Source organism: Ilyonectria robusta, assembly GCF_021365365.1.
Source record: "Ilyonectria robusta strain PMI_751 chromosome Unknown BGZ61scaffold_2, whole genome shotgun sequence".
In the NCBI taxonomy this organism is placed as follows: Eukaryota; Fungi; Ascomycota; class Sordariomycetes; order Hypocreales; family Nectriaceae; genus Ilyonectria; species Ilyonectria robusta.
The window spans coordinates 51888-69648 of NW_025764436.1; the positions used below are offsets into that span (position 1 = coordinate 51888).

The 17761-nt window shown below is 53.2% G+C and overlaps 6 protein-coding genes across 6 annotated transcripts; 2 read left to right on the forward strand and 4 right to left on the reverse strand.

Moving 5' to 3' along the window:
* Positions 1 to 201: 201 nt before the first annotated feature.
* Positions 202 to 6742, forward strand: BGZ61DRAFT_489395 (Ion transport protein-domain-containing protein; the record flags this gene model as incomplete). The annotated part of the gene is made up of 5 exons (XM_046250212.1): positions 202 to 1785; positions 1841 to 4216; positions 4275 to 6040; positions 6093 to 6182; positions 6238 to 6742. 5 exons carry the CDS (start codon positions 202 to 204, stop codon positions 6740 to 6742), a joined length of 6321 nt encoding a protein of 2106 aa, XP_046110166.1.
* Positions 6743 to 8706: 1964 nt separating this feature from the next.
* BGZ61DRAFT_526474 (uncharacterized protein) lies at positions 8707 to 9284 on the reverse strand (the record flags this gene model as incomplete). Its single annotated transcript, XM_046252960.1, has 2 exons — positions 8707 to 9123; positions 9183 to 9284. The coding sequence occupies 2 exons, from the start codon at positions 9282 to 9284 to the stop codon at positions 8707 to 8709; spliced, it is 519 nt and encodes a 172-aa protein (XP_046110167.1).
* Positions 9285 to 9461: 177 nt separating this feature from the next.
* Positions 9462 to 11099, reverse strand: BGZ61DRAFT_440132 (uncharacterized protein). The gene is made up of 4 exons (XM_046244446.1): positions 10971 to 11099; positions 10827 to 10861; positions 10211 to 10765; positions 9462 to 10128 (listed from the first exon to the last, which is right to left on the reverse strand). The coding sequence occupies exons 1-4, from the start codon at positions 10985 to 10987 to the stop codon at positions 9758 to 9760; spliced, it is 978 nt and encodes a 325-aa protein (XP_046110168.1). The 5' UTR covers positions 10988 to 11099; the 3' UTR covers positions 9462 to 9757.
* Positions 11100 to 12114: 1015 nt separating this feature from the next.
* Positions 12115 to 12333, reverse strand: BGZ61DRAFT_440134 (uncharacterized protein). The gene has a single exon (XM_046244447.1). The coding sequence runs from the start codon at positions 12306 to 12308 to the stop codon at positions 12150 to 12152; it is 159 nt and encodes a 52-aa protein (XP_046110169.1). The 5' UTR covers positions 12309 to 12333; the 3' UTR covers positions 12115 to 12149.
* Positions 12334 to 13152: 819 nt separating this feature from the next.
* Positions 13153 to 14905, forward strand: BGZ61DRAFT_339539 (velvet factor-domain-containing protein; the record flags this gene model as incomplete). Its single annotated transcript, XM_046239237.1, has 6 exons — positions 13153 to 13625; positions 13694 to 13748; positions 13803 to 13882; positions 13945 to 14213; positions 14267 to 14588; positions 14644 to 14905. The coding sequence occupies 6 exons, from the start codon at positions 13153 to 13155 to the stop codon at positions 14903 to 14905; spliced, it is 1461 nt and encodes a 486-aa protein (XP_046110170.1).
* Positions 14906 to 14916: 11 nt separating this feature from the next.
* BGZ61DRAFT_77890 (uncharacterized protein) lies at positions 14917 to 15960 on the reverse strand. The gene has a single exon (XM_046257084.1). The coding sequence runs from the start codon at positions 15756 to 15758 to the stop codon at positions 15195 to 15197; it is 564 nt and encodes a 187-aa protein (XP_046110171.1). The 5' UTR covers positions 15759 to 15960; the 3' UTR covers positions 14917 to 15194.
* Positions 15961 to 17761: the final 1801 nt, after the last annotated feature.

Consider the following 17761-nt stretch of genomic DNA (forward strand, 5'->3'; position numbering starts at 1 on the left):
CCCTTCAGCTCCAGGCCTCCTGGACTGTCAGATCTTACTTTTCTAGATCTCATGAATACGACGTAATCTTCGCGTTCCCGAGCCGACGAGACATCGAAAATGCAGCATTCTGGCATACACGCTTGCCAGAAGTTTCTATCCTGACACGGGCCACGTCGGCGATTCGCAGCTACTCTTTCGCCATCGCCCTGAACCGTCGCAATGTCGAACTTCCCGGGCAGCGACCCGTCGCGGCGTCAATCAATACCGCTGCAGAATATGGACGGCTCCCCCTATACGGACTACCAATCTGATGGGTTAGGCCAAGGGCAACCACAGCAATCCCAATCTGCTTCGCGGACTGAGGCCCAGATGGCAGCCAACCTGTCGGGCATCTCGACCTACTGGGAGCAACCATATCACACCCAATCCGACGGCGAGATGAGCCCCCATTCGCCAATAGACATGATGGCTCTGCAAGCAGCTTTGCCGCCAGATATCCATCACCCCGGGCTTGCGACAGCTGGCGCCTCCATCAACACGTTTGATCCTCCTCATCCATATGTCGAAGATGCCACGGGAGCAGACTATGTCGAGTCCGATAGGGTCCCTCTTACATCCGGTGCCCAGCCCATCTCCGGCTCCCTCACACCAAACCGCCACAACGATCGATCTCGAGATAGCTTCCAGACAGTTTCCAGCGTCGACAACAGCCCAGCTCGAAACCGCGATACTGGGAGAAGCTTGGGGCAGGACCTCAGCGCCAACTTTGGGAGTCCCCGTCACCGCAGCTATGGTGCCTCTCTCAACCCTCACGAATACAGACGATCCAGGTCTCCGACGGGGGCTTTATCGCGTGCTGGGTCAATCGTCCGAGCGATGTCACAGCGAGTTGTCAACCTCAGCGGAGAAAACGAAATCGTGGACAATCGGGCCTCACGTCATCGCTCACAGTCTCCCCATGCATTCGACCGAAATACTTCCCGTGATACTGCAGCTTCAATGCTCGTGGACACTTCATACCAGCCACAGGTAGTTCATCCTTCCGCGGAGAAGACGGGGGAACCTCGATACTTGATCACTGAATCCGCCGCCTCAACCGCCCCTCGACCACCTCTCCCGAACCCTCTTAAGGGAAAGTCCCTGGGCATCTTCGCTCCTGATAACTTTCTGAGACGCCGCCTTTGTGACCTCCTTGTCAACCCTTACACGGAGCCATTCCTTCTCCTCTTAATCGTGCTTCAGACGATCCTCCTTGCAGTAGATGCTGCCCCTCCTATTTCCGCTGATGGACAGGGGCGCCCAGAACACTGGAAAGGAAGCGCTATTGATTGGGCCATGCTGGTGCTCTTTATTATATTCTCATTTGAGCTGGTATCACGAATCATTGTGTCTGGGTTTATTCTGAATGCTGCGGAATTCAGCACTATTGATCGGAAACGTGGAATCCGCGCTGCGGTTGCAGACCAATACAGAGTTATCTTCCAACCCGAGCGGCAAAAGTCAGTCAAGAACAAACACCAGTTCCAGGCAGAACCTTCAACAATTGCTCGCTCGTTCACGACATTTATGCAGGGGCAGCAAGCTATGCCGCAGACCCTTGAGGAACAGCAAAGGTTTCAGCTCGCTCGGCGAGCCTTTCTTCGACATTCCTTTAATCGAATTGACTTTGTCGCAGTGGTTTCATTTTGGATCATGTTCATTCTGAGCGCCACTGGCCTGGAGACCAAGCATCATCTCTATGTTTTTAGAATGATGAGCTGCCTTCGTATTTTGAGACTGTTGGCACTGACCAATGGCACCGCGGTATGACCGCCATTCTGAATATTTGCGAAGCCAACCTCAACTAACAGCGACTCAGATCATCCTCAGAAGTCTCAAGAAAGCAGCGCCGCTTCTGGTGCGCGTTGCCTTTCTTCTTTCATTTTTCTGGCTACTCTTCGCTATTATTGGAGTACAGAGCTTCAAAGCTAGCTTAAGACGCCAGTGCGTTTGGTTGGATCCTCTCGATCCCACGAACATCGACGCTTCGTACACCGTCAGCGAGTCATTCTGCGGTGGTTTTTTGGACAACGACACAGGAAAATCCATGCCATGGGTTATGTTTAGTTCTCCCAACTCATTGGTCAATCTTATAGACGGATCGACTGAGGGAAAGGGCTCCCTTTGCCCCCGAGGTTCCATCTGTCTTCAACAAACGAACCCTTTTGGTGGAACTGTCAACTTCGACAACATTTTTAACTCGCTGGAGCTGGTGTTCGTCATCATGAGTGCCAATACCTTCTCCGACCTCATGTACTACACAATGGGCTCGGACTACTCCCAAGCCGCCCTTTTCTTTGGTGCTGGTATTATGATCATGATGCTTTGGTTGACCAATTTGGTCATTGCGGTCATCACCTCCTCCTTCCAAGTCATACGAGAAGAGAGCAAAGCAAGTGCTTTCACAGTTGACCAGGAGCCATTCTCCCAGCCTCGAGCCGAAGAACGACTTCGACGTGCGCCCTTACAGCGCGTCTATGATCGGACAGCGCCAATATGGGTCGTCATCATTGCCTTCGGACTCCTCTGCCAAGCTTGTCGCAGTTCTACGATGTCGGAGTCGCGGGGAAACTTCATTGACACCGCTGAAGTCGTTGTGACCATTTTGCTCGACATCGAAATGATCATCCGCATTATCACCGACTGGCATCACTTCCACAACAGCTGGCGCAACATCCTGGACCTGGTATTAGCGGTCATCACATCAATCATCCTTATTCCCCCTATCCGTGGTACTCGGGCCTACGACTGGCTGACAATCTTCCAAATTGTGCGGGTTTACCGAGTCGTTTTGGCAATCCCTGTCACCCGTCAACTCATTGAACTTGTTCTGGGTAACGCCACTGGTATCGCCAACCTGATGTTTTTCGTCTTCCTGATGACTTTTATGATGGCGATATTCGCAGTCCAATTGTTCAGGGGTGAGATCCCTGTCCATGACGACGGCGAATTGAATCGCATCTCGTTTTACCAGATCTTCAACTCCTTTATGGGTATGTATCAAGTTCTGAGCAGTGAGAACTGGACAGAAATTCTGTATACTGTCACCTCCTACACTCGACCGTTCAACACATCATGGATCGGCGCAGTCCTGCTGATAGGGTGGTTCATTGTCGCGTTCTTCATTCTGGTCAACATGTTCATTGCTGTCATCCAGGAGAACTTTGACGTATCGGAAGACGAGAAACGGCTCCAGCAAGTTAAGGCATTCCTTCAAAGGAGAGACCTTGGAACTCCTTCGAGCCACCTAGCGCTCTCTACTATCTTCACCTTTGGGAAGTCTAGACGACATAAAGACCCGCTCGATTACGGACCCGCAACAATGGAAATGCTCCTCAAGGACGCCGTCGTTCGCGAGTTCCTTGATGATAAGATGGATACTATTAATGAAGAGCCTGACCCGCGCCGTCCGCTTCCTAGGAGCACCACCACTTTATTAGGCAATGATGTCAAGCCTGGATTCATGTCAGGCGTCTGGGGAAATATTGTGAAACGGCTAACTCACCGAGAGCCAAATCCTTTCTACTCAAATCTTCGGTTTGATAGTCCAAATGATACCCAGGATCCACGACAGATGGCTCAACAAGCTGTGTCTGCTACATCGGCTCGGCGAAGAGCCCAGAGAGAATACCTCGCCCGATATCCGACCTACAACAATTCCCTCTACATTTTCAAGCCGGACAATCAAATCCGAAAACTCTGTCAGCGAGTGGTCGGCCCAGCCCGAGGCCCTGAACGGTTCGATGGCCTTGAACCAAATAGGGTGGCTTGGTATACATTCACGATATTTATCTACGCCTGCATTGTGGCCATGGTGGTTCTTGCCTGTGTCACTACGCCCCTTTATCAGAAGGAATATCAAGAGCAGCATGAATTCAGTATCCAAAACTGGTACATCTGGACCGATATGGCCTTTGCTGTCATTTTCACAATCGAGGCGGGGATCAAGACAATTGCAGACGGGCTGATCTGGACACCGAATGCCTTCCTCCGGAGTTCTTGGGGGCTCATGGATGCCGTTGTGTTGATCACACTTTGGATCAACGTGGTTACGCTCTTGATCAACGACGGCGCCATTTCTAGAGCCATCGGCGCGTTCAAGGCTCTTCGAGCTCTGCGCCTCTTGAATGTCAGCAATAGTGCAAGAAATACATTCCATGATTTGATTATCGTCGGATGGTGGAAAATTCTTGGTGTAAGTTATGGAACCCCGGCTTTGACAAAAATCTTGATATTGACTGATGCAAACCTAGGCTGCTTTTGTCTCATTGTCTCTCCTGATCCCATTTGCAATTTATGGTCTGAACCTATTCAATGGTCTGATGCTGAACTGCAACGATGGCGGTGATGGTATTAGTACCATGTCGGACTGCTTTGGCGAGTACGACAGCACGCCATTCAGCGACGACTGGCCGATGCTAGCTCCTCGAGTTGCGACAAATCCGTACTTCAACTTCGATGACTTTGGATCATCACTTTTCATTCTCTTTCAAATTGTCAGTCAAGAAGGTTGGACTGATGTGTCTTTTGCCTCCCAAGCAATCACTGGGCGTAACCAGCAGCCCTCGGATCTTGCATCCCAAGGCAACGCTCTTTTCTTCGTTGCCTTTAACCTGTTGGCGACTGTCTTCGTGCTTACTCTCTTCATTTCCGTCTTCATGCGCAACTACACGGAGCAAACGGGAGTTGCCTTTCTCACGGCAGAGCAACGATCATGGTTAGAGCTGCGAAAGATCTTGCGGCAGATCTCACCTTCCAAGAGCTCGTATGATGACTCAGAGAAGAGTTGGAAAAAATGGTGCCACAAGCGAGCCATCGAGAAGCGAGGCAAGTGGTATCAAACAATCACTGTCGTCCTTGTCCTGCATTTAGGTGTATTGGTATCGGAATTCAGCGACGAGCCAGCTTGGTGGACCAGTACTCGAGACTTTGTCTTCTTCGCCTTCATCCTGATTTACATGACGAACATCGCCATCCGCATCCTTGGTCTTGGGTGGGCTCGTTTCCGCCGAAGTTCGTGGGACATCTACTCGCTCTTGATTGTCGGGGGGGCTTTCATTGCAACCCTCAGTCTCCTTATCTCTAGCACCAACATCGAAGTATATGTGCAGCTGCACAAGGTCTTCCTCGTGGGCATCGTCCTGCTTCTCATTCCCCGCAATGATGCGCTTGATCAACTTTTCAAGACTGCTGCGGCCAGTCTGACGGTGATTGGCAATTTGCTAGCGACATGGCTAGTGGTTTTCCTAGTCTTTGCTATCGCTTTGACCCAGGCATTTAGTCTAACACGGTTCGGCGGGAGCGAAACAAACGATGTCAACTTTCGAACCGTCCCGAAGGCCTTGATCTTACTCTTCAGGATGAGTCTCGGCGAAGGCTGGAATCAAGTCATGGAAGATTATGCCAACATCGAACCTCCTCTCTGCGTTGAAGAGTCAAGGTTCTTTGACAGTGACTGTGGAAGCAAGTCATGGGCAAGGTTCCTGTTCATTGCATGGAACATTGTCAGTATGTATATTTTCGTCAATCTCTTCGTGTCGTTGATCTACGAGAGCTTCAGTTACGTGTATCAGCGCTCGAGTGGCATGGCCGTGGTCGACCGAGATGAGATTCGACGATTCAAAGAAGCCTGGCGGAGCGTGGACCCGGCTGGCACTGGTTACATCACCAAAGAAGCATTCCCACGATTGTTGGGCGAACTATCAGGAGTATTTCAGATGCGCATCTATGATTCTGATGACTCAGTTCGATCGATTCTTGAGGACGTTCAGAACGACGCCAAGACGTCCCGGCATATGTCTATCGGGACGACAACTGCATTCGCCGGAGTGGACCTTGACAAGCTCAATCAGAGAATTGCCGAGTTGGATGTGGTGAAGATCCGCGAACGGCGGCGTCGGTTCAACGTCTTCTATGAGGAGATCATGGTGTCTGCGGACCCAGACCGGGGTATTTCCTTCACGACTGTACTAATGATTCTAGCGCACTACAACATCATCAGTGATAACAAAAGCTTGAAGTAGGTGGCCTGAGAGTTGAGGTATCGCGGGCAGCGTGCTGACATGATGCAGATTAGAAGAGTTCTTGAGGCGCCGGGCACGACTTCAACGCGTTGAAGAGCAAGTTCGCCGCCGCATTGTCCTCGGTTTCTTTGACACCTTGTGAGTAATGGGTCAGGCAACTGGTTCAACATGACACGCAACTCATAATTTTTAGGTACTGGTCGAGGAAGTTCAAACAACACTTGCAAATGAAGCAGGCGTCTCGAATGACGGCAATTCCACATTTGGATATCCCTGATATCCTAGTTGAGGATGATGAGAGTCAAGATGGAATAACTGGCGGAGCAGCGCCTCGATCACCAATTGGGCCTTCGTCAGCTCGTTCGAGCGTCGATGGCGGGCAACACCAGAGTTGGTTCGGGGCTACAGATTTGTCCTTGCACGACACAGCATGGCACCATCCACTAAGCTTTCCCCGGGGTGCACCACCATCAACATCCCACCATGCAACACCGTCGGCCTTTAGTTTTGAGCTCCAGGACCCAGATGAGCACGAGCACTCGACGGCGGTGGACAATACGGAACCGACGACTGCTGTAAGTCCGTCGCAAGTCCAGGGAATGCTTGACGACTCTGTGTGGGTGGAGAGCATCCGACGAAGTGCGACGGTCCGGCGATCACAGCAGACGGGCCAGTATCGATATGGGGATCTGGAGTAAAGATCGGCAGGAGGAGGAGGGGATATGTACGTACGCAGTTGCGAGTGGCAGACGTAATCATTGTACGCCATCAACAGTGGTATTTTCAGGAGCTATTTCCAAGACAGGCACGGCGTTCCGGACGAACTAGGGGCTAGGGGGCAACATAGAAACACACATGATGTGCAAGACGAATGCGAAATATTCGGTGTGTGATCAACGAGACTGGCGAGACTGGCGAGACTTGCGACAGGAGACTGAGACGAACCTGGAGACGAAGACGGAGGCGGATCCTGGGAATGTTTGTTCTATTTTCTACCACACAGCAGAGTTGGCTTGCCTGAGAGACGCTGGGACTGCTGGGATGCCCCGACGGTTTCAGCTTGTGGAGTCGCGGGTCACAGACGACATTCCTTGAAACAGCCGTGCGCCCACAGACCCTGGTCGTCGGATAGACATGATACGAAGTACTATGGCAGTCTATGCCGCCATGATACGGCCGTGGTCACCAGAGCGGCCGTTTAAAAGGGCGTTGTCCTGGCCGCAGATTATCGGCCTCGTTTGTCGTTACGTTCCTTGTCTTGAGGCGCCATCACCACACTTCGTCCTTTTTTTTCTGCTTCCACACCACACGCAATCAGTCATTCGTTTGAACATCCACGAAACGCAACTCAACAGGCTGTGCCTATTGCTTCTGGATTCGTTCGTCAACTGCTGGTCAAGTTGCTTTTTATCCCATCTCCAATCACCGGTGGTTCCGTCTCTTCACTCTTCAACTCTTTGACGCTGGTTTTCCGTCTTCACGCCTTCACGCCACCACTTACAAATCCACACACACACACTCCCACATCACAACCCTCTCTGCAACCCAACCGCCACCATGTTCAACACCCGATTCGAGACCGTTTCTGGACGCTTCTCCCCCTCCAAGCTCCGCAACTCATTCCGCCGATCTTCATCGCGGTCGTCTACGGCGCGGGCCTCGTACTCGTCCAGCACGAGCGTCTCGTCCTCGGCGTCGACCATCAACAGCATCATCCTCCGCCAGCCGTCCTTGGTGGGCATGGAGGAGGAGCGCCGCAACTTCGGCAGCGAGCTGCGCGTTCTGGAGCCCCGGCCCATCGTGTACTGGGGCAGCGTGGAGGAGCGAATGGGATCTCTACACTTTTGATGGATTTACGACCAACCTTTTTTGACGATGACGCATTTTTGGGAGAGGCTCTCCTCTGGGGTTCACATGGTGTTTATTCTTCTCTATTTCCTCCGAGATTGATCCATTGAATTGGATACAGGGCGTTTATTGTTGGTTCTATTGGTCTCGGTACATAAGTTTCTCTTCCATGTGTTTGTGGACTGGTATGACAACTTCCACGACATCATGACCTTTGGACACAAACGCTCTTTGGCGATGCCCTACAGGGCCAAATGAAAATATGATCCAATTTTGCTCATCTTCTCTCCTGTCTCATGTCTTCCGAGTGATTTGCCACGAGGTCCTCCATTCGTTCGTAAGCCTGTAGGAAAGTAAAGGCCTAGGGTTTGAAACGCCTTCTTTGAGCAGACATGACCCACCGCAGCTCCTGTAATTTGCATCGCAGTCCCCATCATCCCCAGTCCATCGTCGCCCGATAGCATGATCGGCGCTATTTTGGGAGGGGCGATGACAAGAGAGGACAGACCAGCATGTGTCCATGCCTTGCTGGGCTTCGATCGCAGAGGCAACCGGCTGGTGCGTACCGGACGACGGCCACCGCCATCGAGGCCCACCTAATTCAACGCAAGGAGCAGGATGAAGTAAATTCATGCGAAAGGATCGCCTGAAAAGAAACAGCGTCAGGCCAGTAAGGCTGTGCTGCGTCGTTTCTAGGGTCTGCTCCAGGTCATCGCAATGCTCATGCGGCCCCTGGACCCCGTCAATTGCAGAGCAATTTCGCAATCCCAAGTGCATCCCAATTATTGGTCAACTCAAGTATATGACACGCCATCTAACTGAGGGCGGGATTCAGAATGACGAGAGCGTGATACGCGCGGCTGGCCACGTAGTAGAACACCATCGTGACGGCTACTGCAAGGACGGCGAGCACTGTCATGACAATACCACGGAGCCGAAAGGCCTCGTCAGCCTCCATCTTGATCAGCTTCTTCTGCTTGCTGTGGTAGTACCAACGCCCGGAGGCATCCCGGGAATCTCGGTAGGGCTGGCCGCGAAGCGACGAAACAAGCCGGTCAAGCCGTTGGGTCAGCAATGCCGGGAGCCATCGAAGCAGCCACCGAGGCAAAAGCCCACTGGCAGCGTCACCAGCACCGCCACGGTTGTTACTGGTGCGAGCAAGCGTGTATCGCAGGTCTACTAGGGCTAGCGATAGCAGGAATACGACCAGGTTGACTGGCGTCATGACCATCTGGAGTTGTCAGCAAAATTGCATCGCCGTATTGAAGCTTGATGATGATGTGGACCCACCGAGTAGAGCGTCAATGGCTGTTTCGAACGTTGCGCGCGAGGGCCATTGTCAGAAACATCGACTGGCGAAGGAGAAGGGCTCGAAGAGGTAATGGTAGTCATAGCGATTGTGATACGATCGTAGAGGATAGAGTGTCTGTTTTGGTTGAAACATGCGTCGGGAACATGTCTTCTAAATATCCGCGGTGGTTGTGGCCGAGCACTCCGTAGCCTTCCTTACCCACGTACCTATGGTGAGGTCATTCGCTCTCGCTTTCGGCTAAGCCACTTTTCTTGTCGCCATCACGATGGAAGCACCGGAAGCTGCGCCATGGGCGGCGCAGTGAGTGCATTCCACCTTTGCTGTTGTTTATTCAATGTTTTATTTCGAACACTGCAACTAACGTGCAAAGCCTCACTTAACATGTCTAACTTCTAACGGGATACCTCATTACCATGGCACCATCACGTAGCGACTCAACGTCTCCTCCTCAGCCCGCTTCCTCCTTTTGACTCTATCCTTTATTTTCTTTGTCCAGCACCCTAGTTCCCATGCCAATATGTCCACGCGAAACGCCAGCCATTTGGCAGATACCCTATCGGGCGTTGTGAATATCGAGCACCAAGATATCCTGGGCGCCGATGCGAGTGAGGTCGTCCATGACAAGAGCGATCTTCTTCTTCTCCACCATGCAGCTCACCGCAACCCAACCTTCCTCATCAAGAGTCGTGACCGTCGCCGCCCGCTTACCGGGGGTGATCTTAGTCGCTTCGCCCAGCGACTTTCGCTCGATGTTATACTGGCAGAGCACATAGCGCTGGGCAGTGATGACACCCTTGATGCGCGACGTAATGAGGTCGATCAGCTCAGGCTTAGATGGCGATTTCGATTTGATGAGCACCGCCTGGGAATCGACGACGGTATCAATGGCTTTGAGACCAGCGGCTCTCATGGTTTCACCGGATTCTGTAATTCAATTGTCAGCGCCAACCCTAACTAAGGCTGTAGGGGCACCACACTCGTGGTGCCTTTGATCAACAGTACTTACCGACCAGATCGACAATGCCGTCCGCAACGCCCAAGGCGCACGCGGCCTCGACACTGCCACTCAACTCAATGATCTTGGTCCGCATCTTCCGAGGGGAAACGCCGCCCTGGGAATCATCGCCCGCCTCGAGCCGGGCAAAGTACTCTGTTGCCAGGCTCACAAAGCTAGTGCCAATGGTACAGCCGATGAGGTCCTTAGCTGTGACATACTGGCCCTTCTCAGGGACTTGAACCTGAAGCTTACAGGCACCGAAGCCCAGCTCCATAACCTTATCACTTCCGGCAATTTTGTCTCCAGTGGTCGCCACATCTACAGAGCTCCGACGTGCGTGGTTGTATTCACGGACACCAGCATCGTGCTCCTCGACTTGATCCCATCCGGTAATGCCAAGGTCGACACGGCCTTCGCCAACAAAGGTAGGTATATCGGCGGCGGGGAGGAAGATGAGGGCAATTGGGAGGTTCTTGACAAGGGCGATGTCGAGGCGGTTCTCGCGACGGAATTGGATGTCGGCGCCCTCAAGGAGGTTAAGCGTAGCGTGGTTGAGACGGCCCTCTGCATAGCACGGTTAGCAACATGGTTACTATGGGTACGGCCTTGTTTGAGTCACACTCACTCTTTGGGACGGCAAAGAGCAGGCGGCCTTCGAGACTACAGTTGGTGCAACATTAGCGATTCTGCATCGACTGGCAACCGTGGATTGAGGAGGACCTGGTCAGAGAGACTCCTTAGATCCCCTCACGGTAAAATGAGGACACACCTATTGACGAAATCCATGGCGAGCAACTGAGGGCGGATAGACTGGGGTAGTCAAGGTAGTGTCGTGACGTGAACAACTGGATGCTTGTCGTGGTAGGGGATTTTATTCTTGTGGTGAGCGCAACGGATGACTCCGATTGCGGGGCTTTCGACATGATGGCGGGGTCGTCGTTTGTGGCACTAACACCGGGGAGTTGCCCGCTAATCGGCTCTCCCTCAGCCTTTCAGGTACCAAGCTTCAGTGGTCCCTTCCGCCTAAGGTACCACTGCCGATGTACTGCGCTGCACTGCGCTGCAGTGAGCTGCACTACGCTGCACATGGGTTGATAAGGGCCGACCGCTACTGGCTGGCGGGTGGCACCTCCATATTTACCGCCAATGGGAGAGCCAGTTGATAACACGCATCACAGTCGCATTCGTCGGTACAATGTGCAGAAACCCCGTGATATGTGATATGCGTCAAGGACTGGTTACAGTACCCCTTTGGCTTTCCATCATATGGGGCGGCACAAGCACGCGAAAAACTGTCAGTCGACCTGTGGAGGAGAGACAAACATGGAGCCCGCCACCAATTACCCAGACAGCCTGGCCGTAACTTGGCACGACAGGTGGTGTAACTTGTAATGTCGCCTCTGCTTCAAGTACCTCGTATAGCATTTGTATGTGATATTGTTTCCATCCTGCTGTCACACATGGGTAACACATCAGGATCACGGAACCAAGGGCGGTCGGTTCTCAGTGGTCTGAAACCAGAGACAGGCAAACTCGCACAAGAGCAGGTTAGGTGACACGGGCAACGGCATCCGCCCGGAGCAATTGGTGCAGCAAAACAAACTTGTTCGTGCCCGGGCGACGGCATACACGAGATCGCGTATGTCTGGCTATCTTTCCAGGACGAGGCTGTGTGTCGACAAACTCTCGAGGCACTGCGCCAGTCAACCTCGGAGCAATTCATCCACAGATCCACTTTGGAAGCGCGGTGAAAACGAACATGTAGGATGATGCAAGGGACTTGTTTGGCTGCGTCGGACTGTGCTAGGGGCACCGCGCTGGGGGTACGCGCTGAGTTGGGCTGGACTGGCTGGACTGGCTGGGCTGGCATGCCGCCAGCCAAAAAGGCCATCCAGCTACAGGGGCCGGAATCTACAGTACCACGGGAAGAAGCGCGCTAAGGCCCGTGTCAGAACATGATGGCCGGGGGGTGGCAAGGACAAGGCCATTGTCGGTCGCCTCGCTTGGACTTGTGTGTGTGATCTGCGGAGGTGTATTGGTGATAGCTGACGGGTGCGGGCGGCATGCCTGACGCGGTGACGGGTGGTTGCTTGCGGTGAGCCCTCATTATGCCTTTTCTTGTCCGATGTTACATGATGGCTTGCTTCGGCTTGTCTCGAACGCCTCGACTACCGCGACGGTCATGATGTCTTGTTTGTCCAGTCTTGGGCCATTTTACTTTTTTCTCCATTCGATTTGACTCGGGTTTACTTTTTTAGCACCTTTGTGTGCGGTTCAGCTGAACCACATAAATAGGGGACAGTAACGTAAGGGAACTTTCATCGAGGTGCCGTTCAACTTAAATCACAAGTCTGGAAAAGACATTGGTCCGCCGTGGCTCCCTCCATCCCTCCCCTCCGGTACTTGCGGATGCCTACTCACTTAGTGACCTATCAGGAAAATTTCCCGGCAGCGATATCACACCCGATAAGTAACTACCTTGCAAGCCAGTAGTCAAAGCAGTGCAACCTGGGCAATATCCCGGCCGGTTCCCTGCTTTGTAGTGGTACCAACTTGCATTCGGGGACTGGCACTGGGGCAGCAAAAGGCGTCAGTCAAGTTATTTTTTAGCGCTCCCGCCGCGCCACTTCTGAGCTAGCCCGATTCCTTGTCCACTTGTCCACTTGCCTTCTTGTTACCGCCGATGTGACGACGACATACCTACCGACACTCTTCTCTCTTCCCGCCTCTTTCTCTTCTTCCCTGTCGCCCCATCACCATCAATCCCTCGCCCGCACTGCCTTGCTCTGCTCTGCCACGTCTTTCATTCTGCCCTCCATCCCTGGGCTCTCTCTCGAGAAGCCGTCGTCCGCTGCGTCGCCATGAACTCCAGCTACCGCCAGCCAGACATGCCGCCGCAACTGCCCATGGCGACTGGTGCAGCATCGGGCTACACTTCTGCCCTGCCCGCCATGCACGCGTACCAACACCAACACCCACAGCACCAGCTCCCGCCGCCGCACCAGCACGCGCACTCGGCGCATTCTCAGCATCAGCCGCCGCCGCACCATCAGCAGCAGCAGCAGCAGCAACAGCAACCGCCGCAGCTCCAACACCATCCCCAGCTTCCCCCGCCGCAGCCTCACCATCATCATCACCAACAACAGCAGCCGCCGCCGCCGCCGCCTCAACAACAGCAACTCCAGTCTTCGCACCACCTCCAGCACCACTCTCTCCACCAGCAGCCTCATCAGGCCCAGCACCCGCTCCCACACCCGCACCAGCAACAACAACACCAACACCAACCTCCCAGGCCTGACGATGGGGCCCTCCCGCCCCCCACCGCGCCCCCCACCGCGCCCGCCTCGGCCGACCAGCGCTCCCGCCCTCAGCAAATGCCTACACCTTTCTCCAAGGTGGACGACAGCACCGGCCGGAAATATCAGTGCGTCTTGCCTTGCGCTCATTGTGTGGTGTCTCCGGGACTTCGACTTGGCTAACACGACTTTGTAGACTTGATGTCGTACAACAACCCCGCCGCGCTCGCATGTGCGGTTTTGGTGACAAGGTGCGCTCGACAGCATCCCTAATTGCGCCTGGCACTCTCTCTGACCCATAACAGGACCGGCGCCCCATCACTCCGCCACCATGTGTCCGTCTCGTCATCACTGACATGGCCACGGGCAAGGAAATTGACTGCAAGTACGTGTAATGAAGCCTCCAGTTTGGTCGCTCGTTCTTGAGAGCTAATTCCAGATGTGCAGCGACATTGACCACGCTATGTTCGTTCTCAATGTTGATCTCTGGAACGAGGATGGCACCCAGGAGGTAAACCTTGTCCGATCATCGACCGGAACTCCGTCCATCTCGTCCACGACCCCCTACTCATACACCACGCTCAATGGGGGCGACTCCAACCCCGTCCAATACCAGCAGCAAACCCTGCCTCCGAGTCGCGACCCGGCGTATCCCCAGTCTTCTAACGCGCCCTATGCACAAGACTACCCCGTACAACAGCAAGGATACACCCCAGGTAGGTCTTTGTAAGAGAACGACATCCCGCAAGTGCCCGCTGACCTGGACCAGTGTCTTCGACGTATCCTCAGAATGGCTCGTTCGGACCTGCACAGCAGTACTACCCGCAGCATAATTACCGGGCGGACCCTCCGCCAGTACCGACTCAATCCAGCATGGCCCAGTACCGGAACGGATCGCAGTCTGGATATGTGCAAGATCAAAACGCACTCACCAGGATGGCTGTTGTGGGAGGCCAACCCCAAGGGATGTTTACGAGGAACCTCATTGGTAGCCTGGCAGCCAGCGCGTTTCGTCTGAGCGATATCTACGACCATATTGGTATTTGGTTTGTACTCCAGGATCTTAGCGTGCGAACGGAAGGACCGTTTCGGTAAGTGCGCCAACGCGGAAGCGGCAGAGAAGGGGAGACTGACGCAGCGGTGTAGATTGAAGTTCTCTTTCGTCAATGTCGGACCTGTAGGCGGACCTAGCCGGGACGGGAATGGTCCCAAGGTTAATCAGGGCAAGGCACTAATTCTGGCATCTTGCTTCAGTGAGGTGTTCAATGTGTACTCGGCCAAGAAGTTCCCTGGCGTGTGCGAGAGCACCCCCCTGAGCAAAACTTTTGCGACACAGGGCATCAAGATTCCGATCCGCAAGGACTCCAACGTGAAGGGAGGAGATGGCGCAGACGACGAATACGACTAAAAATAAGCGGAAGAGTAACACCTTCGGTTGGTTTGCCAAAGAGACTTGTTGATTTCCCGGAACTCGGGTTGTCGCTGGTTCACCGCTACCCTCGTTTCCGTTATTGCTCTTTACCATACCTAGCCCCCGTTGGAATCATGAATATCAAAAGGGCCATGGCACCAGTATTGCCCTTCTAATCGCCATACCTTGATGGAGCTAGAATGGTTGGATGGAGTTGTGTCTCGCTTGGCTGATTGACGACCTTGAGGTGTTGGATGCGGGGAAAGTTGTAGCGGGGGCGGGGATGTTAGGAAGAACAACAGCAGTATTGAGTTGCAGGTAGCGGCGACGATGGATGGGGACCCTGGTGAAGTCGGCGGCAAGGGTGGAGGCAGAAGTGGAGGCTGTGGTGGAGGATGTGCTGCTCCGCACGGTTGCGATCTGGCCAGGGGCTCTGGGGGGGTGAGGATGCGATAATGCGGGGTGCAGATGAACATGGACGCAGATGGCGTCGCGACTCCGGGGAGGGAATCCGAAAGGGAACCAGCATGGAACAAGAGCAGGGACAGCACCCGGACTTACGAGCATGGCATGGCTTTGGACATGACTTTGCAGGATGACTTAGCCTAAGCTGTATAAACAGCACCAGAAGATTGGCTGAAGCCAGTGCTATTAGGCGATATAATAAGCAAGAGGGGGAAGTATCTTGGGATCTGAGCAGGACCTCGAACGACTTGCTTGCCAACTCTGTGGCCAGAAGACCGACTGGATCAGGAAGTGACTGGGAGTTATGTCGTTGAAGGAAGTAATAAGCGCCCATTGTCCTCCCCTCAGCAACAGAGGGGGGAATGTAGACGGCCATCGATGACATGTTTGAGATGGACAGATGATCCAGGTGGGAGCGAGAACCGAGGAACGAGAACCGAAATGCAAAAGGGCAAAGGCCGCCCTGCTTCCGATGAAGGCGAGGCTTCGTGGACGGTTGAGGCTGAGAAAGGCACGAGTACACAGCCCAGTGCGATATTCAATTAGCTGCCGCAGTGAAAATGAAGCTGGCCAGGAGCAATGGCGAGGAGAGTGTGTATGGCAATAAGAAGCGAACGACAAAAAGAAGGAGAAATCAAAGTGGGTTGAAGAAGAGCAGGACAAGAATATTGAAGGTGGTGCTCAGTTTGCGCTCAGGAGAGCAGGGGATGTGGGCGGAGAGTCATAGCTCTGGCAACGTCATTGTCACGCTGCGGTGAAGGGAATTTTTATTGCAAGGCCTATGACGAATGCTGCCTTCACCGCAGTCCACATGTCCTATTCAAGACGGTGTCCCGCCCCCGGTTTTTATGGCATCGCAATTCGAGATTTTTATTCCCTCATGTTCTAGGCTACAGGGGATGAAAGATTATTCACATTGTTTAGTGTTGGTACCTACAAAAGTACAAAGGGACAATAACACAAGATTGATTTGTGCTTAGCATTTCCGAGCGCATAAACCCTAGTCTTGTACGGAGGGCCCTTTCAAAAGTCTTGTCCTAAGAAAAAGCAACGATTCCTAATCAGCCAATTATAATTAGGCTAAGTACACTAAGTACTTCCTACTTCTCATAAGCCCTAAAAGGTAGCAGATTACAGCACACCATCATCCACTAGATCCTGGCTACCAGCCCCTAATGCCACTGAAGCTATAGAATGTATAGGGGATAGCTTGGGGATGCTGTTACAACCTCTATGTATCTCAGGTAACTGACAGGGTACAGGGATGTAGTGTTGCTAGCGCTTGGACGAGACTTTTGAAAGGGCCCTCCGTACCTGAGGCTAAAAATACCGGTTCTCGGCTAGGGTCCTGGTCCTCAACGACGGAGCATGGACAGTTGGTGCCCGAGGAGGGATAACGGGGGGAGAATGAAGTCATAGTTGGTGGCAGCTGTCGGAGACCGGCGACAGTGACGGCGAGGATGAGGCTCACAGCTGGATGTATGTATTCTTAGAGGCGCACGCCCCGTTTGCAGAAGCATACTACCTAGGTACGTAGTAGAAGGCCCCTAATAACAGTCACCAGCCTCAATCCCGGTCCGGGTGCAGGTCCGCGGCGCCAGGTTACCCCCCTTGAGCTCGGTAGCTCTAGCGAACCAATTTGATGGAAGGGGCGACGTCCTGAACTACTCAGACACGACCCTATCCCTTTGAGTGCGGTAAGGCAACACTTAGGTCACTAGCAGGGGGGTCCAGCCAACCAGAGTATAGCAAATTAAAGGTACATAGATCCCCACCTATTTTATATGGTGATAGAAGTCCCAGCAATTCCCCCCTCTACATAACGCTACATTACACTGCTGACAGCGATATCGCGATTTCTTTAGTCTCTGACCTCTGTTGCCGTTGACTGCCCGTAACGGCTGCGGCCGACCCTCTCCAAGCCGTATTCCTTTACAAGCTTGACATGCCGAGGGATTCTTATTCCGGACCCAATTGTGCTGTATAACAGGCGTAAATTCGTCTCCAGTCCGAAATCTCTGTCGGGCCTGACTGTCAGACTGATACTTTGCGATAAGGTCATTAACAATACGTTGGCGCCAATTGCCCTGTGATATCTCCGGCTTCCACTGTGGCTGCCCTCGCTGCTGTAAAATATAGCTGTTAATAAGGGCTATTTCTAGCAGGAAGTCCCAAGCTAGAGCCCTCCAGCCGCCCCTACGGGCACGCCGGGTAGGGCTCCAATATGACCGCATTTGGTCACCGCGATCTACAGCACCCATCTCGTCATTGTAAACAGCAGCGATGGATGGGATAGAAATCAGCTTGACAGCCTCGTCACCAAAAAATCGCTGTATTGGCCGTGCTTGCATTTGGTCTGTTGTCGGTCTCTTCCTTATGCGTTCGAGT